This window comes from Suricata suricatta, chromosome 13 (genome assembly GCF_006229205.1).
Source record: "Suricata suricatta isolate VVHF042 chromosome 13, meerkat_22Aug2017_6uvM2_HiC, whole genome shotgun sequence".
NCBI lineage: Eukaryota > Metazoa > Chordata > Mammalia > Carnivora > Herpestidae > Suricata > Suricata suricatta.
The window spans coordinates 50,919,978-50,926,206 of record NC_043712.1 but is presented as its reverse complement, the minus strand read 5'-3'; the positions used below and the strand labels follow the sequence as shown (position 1 = coordinate 50,926,206).

Below are 6,229 nucleotides of genomic sequence, written 5' to 3'. Positions count from 1 at the left end.
GCGTATCACCAAGCGCTTGGGTGTGCTGGCTCTGGGGAGGACGCCGCGGCTGCGCCCGAGTGTGAGTGCGCCGGCCAGCGGGGCGGGTGGGCGGACGGGCGGGTGTGCGGGAGCCGAGCCGGCGCCGGCGGGAGCGCAGGGGCGACCGCGGAGGCAGACGGGCGGGAACGCGGCCGCGACCGGTGCAGGGGAGCTGGGACCAGCCGGCATGGCCCACCACACACGCCGCCACCGCTGCCGCCTCCTCCGCGACCCTCGGCGCTGGCAGCGATTCCTGCACAGCCTCCTCTCCGCAGGTCGAGTCGAGCTGCTTCCAGCCCGTGAATTGGGTCGGGCTGTAGAGAGGGGCCCCTACATTTTATGGCTGTTTGGTTGGAGAACCTACTCCGAGACAGCAGACACTTTGATGAAGTGATTAATACAGATATAAAGATACATTTGTTGGTTGGTGGCTTTTTTTTTTTTAATTTTAAACAGAAAACGAAGAAATAAAGTCTTCCCATGACCCAGGCTATCCTGTGAAACTTTGCAACGAATGCCTTTGCTTTCTTTTACTTCAGTATCCTTTCCCCTTTTTCTTTTAAGGAGCCCTCAGGGAAACCATGAAGTAACCCTGCACATTCCAAGACCACAGTTATGACAAAACTGAGCCTAACTGTGGAGTGATCAAATTTTTAAAATGGTTAGAAAGAAAAGTAGCAGAAACAAAAGTACACAAGTATAACAATTCAAGGTTTAAAAAAAAAAATAAAGAAACTTACCTGTTGGGACATTCTGAATAAGAGGTTAGTATCAGCGTTTTGCCATGTCCCCATGAACCCTGGTTCAGCCGTAGTCGTTCTGGTTCCGAACTGCATGGAGTTGTCAGTACAGGAGTCTCTTAAAGTCAAGTCTCTTGCCCTCTTTGGCTCTCTGTCTCTCTGTGTCTCTCTTTCTCTCACATCCACTTCTGCCTCTTCTGACTGAAAAGTGAAGGTGGATTTTTTGAGCCTCTTGGCAGCCAGTAGCAGGAGTGTAGTGTAGTTAAGAAGCTGGCTGAACTGTGCATTTCATTTGGGAAGGGGGAGATTTGGGGGAGGGAGGGGGTCAGAGCTTCTTTCGCACCTTCTGCACAGATACCCCTATCATTTATGCATAGATTGTGACTCCCCGAGCTTGCCTTCACTCGGTTTAACAGCTGCCTGTCAGGTGTGCAGGCAGCACTGGAGACCCAACCATCAGCTTCAAACTCTCAGCCACTGCGTGTCATTGGATAGCAGAGCTAAGAGTCAACTGCACTGTTCCACTGTCAGGCACCAAATGACACCCTGCACTAACCCCTCTCCAAACACACAGATAGATACACACTTATGCATACTCCAAGCAGCACCATGATCAGGGATGGCACATGAGGTGAGAAGCTGAGGCCCTTCCCAGGGAAATTTTCCCAACAATGCTTTTAAGTATAACATGCAATATCTGACATCAGACTTTACTTTTAACATTTGTAAACTGCTCTGCTTAAACATTTTTCCTAATTATACTGAAGAAAAAAATATTCAGTGGTGAGAGAATGTTGAGTTGGCTCAGTTGTCTAAATGTTAGCTCCTAAAAGTCATATAGTATATGCGGGGGTGTTTATAACCACATATAAACTCGTAGAGAAAATAATGTACATAGAAACTTGACCTTCCACTCTGAAAAGTAAATAAATAAACCTAGCAGTTTTTTGAACATAGAAGACATAAACACTTGCAAAATAAATATACTATTTAATATCTAATTCCTCTGGTCATTAATTACTAAACTGAATGTTAAGTAATAAGAAATAAAATGGCAAGGACAAAAGGGTACCTTTTCTTAAAGCTCACAAACAGAAAAAAAATCCTTTGTTAAAGTTCCTGGATAAAGCATCTACAGTATCCTTTCAAATCATAAAAAAGAAAAAGATGAAGAAGAAAAGCCTGTCCCATTTCAGGGAAAAAGTAATGAATATATAAAAATTCCATTTTTCATTCAAGATCTCTATGGAAAATTCTATAATGCATGCCTGATGAAATATAACCTGAAGAGCATGTTGTATTTTTAATTAAACCAGTTTTAAAACAAAACATCTATTTATTAGTGTTTATCTTATTTATGGAAAAGCAAAACTGAAGAAAATGCACTGTACATTAACAGTAACTTCGAAATGGAAAGCTAAATTCATGTCATCTCATAAAAGTAGTCAGCAGGAAAAAGCCATCCTTCCTAAACTTAAAATGTAAGGAACATTAATCTTCAACCACCTACAAATATCGAGGACAAATGTACCACTCTCCTTGCTCCTTCTTAACTCAAGAATAACAATAAACCTTACTCTCTGAAACAACAAAAGAAACAGAAAAGAGCTTCAATGGCAGCTCTGTGTCATTAGTGGACAATGAGAAAAGATGAGAAACCGTACACTATGTTGACACAAATGTGCCTTCCCCTCTAGAACCGACATCTCCTGAAAGCTTTTCTGTTAAACTTCCCTCCGGTTCACCACCATTAAGCACAAAAAAGTCTCAAAAGCAGCAAATTCAATATCTGAGAAGAAACAAACAAGGACCCAAAGAATTGTTGCCTTAAAATATATGAAGTCCACCTGTGGTCAATAAAAATATTCTTGAGGGGGGAGGGCAGGAAAAGCCCCTATGAGTCAATTGTCAACAGTGACTGTACCTTTACAGCTAGCTATTACCCACTTAAACTCCCTCTAAAATTTGCTAGCCTCTTGATTTCTGAAGTGGCACTCAGTGCCTCAGTCAAGCTGCCTGCTCAGCTCCTGACCTTCCCACTAATGGCTGTTATTTGTGGGAGGCTTAAGGACACTGTCAATAGCAAGCTTCCTCCTCGCTCCTCCTCGCAGGCTCTGTTGTATCGCTTTGCCTGCGTGTTCTGTGTTCTCTCTCGCCTGCCTCTTGCTCTCCAGCTCTCCCCACTCACTCCTCCTCCTTCCTTCCTCTCTCCTTCACTCCCTCTTCCTCTTCTTCCAGCCCCCACCTCTTTCTTTCAGTCCTGTAGTCCTCTTCTTTCCCAGGTATCATTCCCCCCCTTCCAAACACACACACACACACACACACCACAAAAATCAACTGGCATGCAGCAGCAAGCACCTGCAGTAATAGACTCTTTTATTAAAACTGTTATTCTGCAAGACTTGAAATTCCCCACGGACCGGGCCATGTCAAAGCCGATATAATTAACTAGAGGCTCAGCAACGGATCAATTACCAGACAAGCAAGTGATAGTGAAATCAATGAAAGATCATCAGCCACATTATCAGTGTTGCAACTCATTAGGGCAAAACTGAGAAATGTGCTCAAAGCGAGCCCAAGCAAGGTGGCATTACAAAACAAAGGGCTAATTTGGAGACCCTGCTGTGAACAATCTGTAACAGAATTAGCCTTTTTTCCCCCTAAACTGCACAGCTCCGTAACTAAATGTGACAGACTGAGAGAAGCAGTTTATTAAGACACCAACCCCAAGTTTATTTAGTTCATAAACTCTCTCCTAGAAAATCAATACAGTCTGTACAGGGTTATTAGGCTGACTAGCTAATACATCCAAATCTGGTCTGCCCAGCCAGCAGTCTTCTGACAAAATGCTACCCAGTGTAGGCAAACTGAGCTCTTTCAGATATAAAGGTTTGAGGTTGCTCTAGATGAAACAAGTCTGCAATGTAAGTAGGACCTGCATATTACTGCCAAGGCACAAGCCTCAAAAGCACCAGGATACCCTTCGAAGGTTTAAAGTTTTTCACACCAAATCTATCATACAGGACTGCAGCTGCTAAATGGATTACATCACACAAAATTTTAACTGGTTTTTAAGACTAGTTTACAAAGAGGACAAACTTTACTACAATAAAAGATATCAGTTAACACAGAGACCTAACAATAAATGAGTAAACTAAAATGAAACCTTAAGCGTATATGCATGCTATGTTTTACAGATTTTAAGTTTCAAATATTCACTTTTACATCAAGTTTTGAAAATACAAATTAGACTCCTCTAGAAATCCCCAAAATACATGATTTGAACTTGCCACTCACTGCCACATATAAACACAGCATTCGGACTCTTTGATCTTGGGCTAATTTTCTATCTAGCAAGAAGAGCACAGGTACCAAAAATAAACCTGCAAGGCACAAAGAGGACTTCTAAGTTTGTTCATTGGCTATATAGTCTGTAGATTATGGAACAGCTATCTGGAATCATTTGTATTAAAGTTAATTTAAGGCTGGGGGTGTGGAGGTAGGCATCATTTCCACAGTAATTGCTTCTTACTGCCCTGATTCCATGTATTTCCAGTTAAAGAACTACAAATACTAAAGGCTATGAGCTGGCTTTCCCACAACTCCTGATCATGAGAGATGGAGTGTGGAACTTAAGAATACACCAACTAGGTCTAAATGGCACCCAAATTATTAAAGACACTATGGAAATGTGAACATCTCTATCATATAACATCACATAGCAGATACATACTTGCAAAAAGGAAGAAACTCAATGCAGTTTACAATGTTAAAAGAAACTGGAGAACTGAAGGAAAAAACAAAAAGACAACAATTTTTAGAAGTGATTTCTGATGTTTATGTTGTTTTAACATTTTAAATGTTCCAAGAAAAGGATTATACTATTAACATGACTTTAGTATACTGGGTCTAAGACACTAAATCTTAAACTTCAAAATGAAAGTCCTTATTTTCACAGGACTTTATTAAAATCCAGTTTATAAACTGCTGTAAACATTTTTCCTCTAATTTTTGAGCTGTTACCTTATTAAGCATTTCATAGATCACGTTTTTGAGTAATCTGTAAAAAGTTAGATATATATATTTTAAACCTATACTAAAGATGTCAATGTTTTAGATAGTAATTAAAAGTTGTAATTACAGAGAAACTGTATTTTTAAAACCTTCTTGCATATAACTACATACTGTGCATGTACACTCAATGAGATCCAATTAGTTGCAAAGAATTTGCATTTCAGTTAGTATGGGATAACAAGACTATAGGGAGGCACAATGCAATTCCACCAACAGAGTAAGAAAGTGTGTTCTTTCTTGTTAGCTCTGTAAGCAATAATTCCCACAACTGACTGTTTAAAATGTTACTGATCTTTTCAATATTTGGGTACTGAGGTAGATTTAAGTTCTTCTCTCCATTAAAAAAACAATCACAAGTTGGTGCAAATATCAGCCACGTGAATACTTGAAGAAACAAATGAACAAAGGATTTTGCTTTGCATGTATATTTGTGGGGATTTTTTTTTTGGTGTGAGGATATTGCATACGTTTTCTTTTTTTCTTAATACTTGCTGATAATTTCTATAAAAGCATATTGTTTTTTTAAAATAAGTTCTATAACTGGAGAACAGGGAACCCTCACTGAGACAACTATATGTAAATATATATGGTTTTGTGATACAGCATGTATTTAGTACACTGAGAAAGTATTCAAGGATTTTCATTTTTTTCGAGTTATGTTTCCAAGTATCTAAATCCTGAGCAAATATAAAAAAAAGTGTATATAATTTATATACACAGTATAACAAGCATCTCTAGGACTTCTGCTGGTTCACAGAACAATACCTGTAATTCCCTGGGTTCAGTTCAGCAGCTGTTAACAGATTCTGTAATCTGTAATGACAGTAAACTGGTCTTTGCTCTTCTTTTATTCACTATTCATTTTCAAGGCCTGGTTAAGTACAGAGCTGGGTTAAAGATCAGTGGTTTTTCATGTGACACATGCTGGTATTCATCTAATGGCTTGTCAAGACAAAACTGTCCCTGTTCTTGCCAAAATAATAAAAATGACGCTCCACATCGCATGACAATCAGCACTTCCTTATGGCAAAACAACTCAAGCTTTTGTAGTTCATTTACTTTATAGAAAAAGTATTTTAATAACTGGCTATCTGATCCTATATGTGGAATTATGTTGCCATTCTCAAAGGAGACTTTTTAAATGTTATATATGGCCTCTCTTAACTCTATTTTTCTTTAAATGTTTTATTTATTTTTGATACAGAGAGAGACAGAGCATGAGAGGGGGAGGGTCAGAGAGAGAAGGAGACACAGAACCAGAAACAGGCTCCAGGCTCTGAACTAGCTGTCAGCACAGAGCCTGACGCGGGGCTCGAACCCACGAACGTGAGATCTGACCTGAGCCGAAGTCGGAGGCTTAGCCAGCTGAGCCACCCAGGCGCCCCTGGCCTCTC

General features: G+C 40.2%; 1 protein-coding gene across 1 annotated transcript in view; it reads right to left on the bottom strand.

Annotated features, from left to right (window-relative positions):
- BNC2 (basonuclin 2) overlaps positions 1-872 on the bottom strand; it is a 286,450-nt gene extending 285,578 nt beyond the window's left edge. The window contains exon 1 of the mRNA XM_029920382.1: positions 762-872. Coding sequence (XP_029776242.1) covers positions 762-857 — 96 coding nt within the window. The 5' untranslated portion in view covers positions 858-872. The remainder of the gene's footprint in view (positions 1-761) is intronic.
- Between the last annotated feature and the right edge of the window lie 5,357 nt (positions 873-6,229).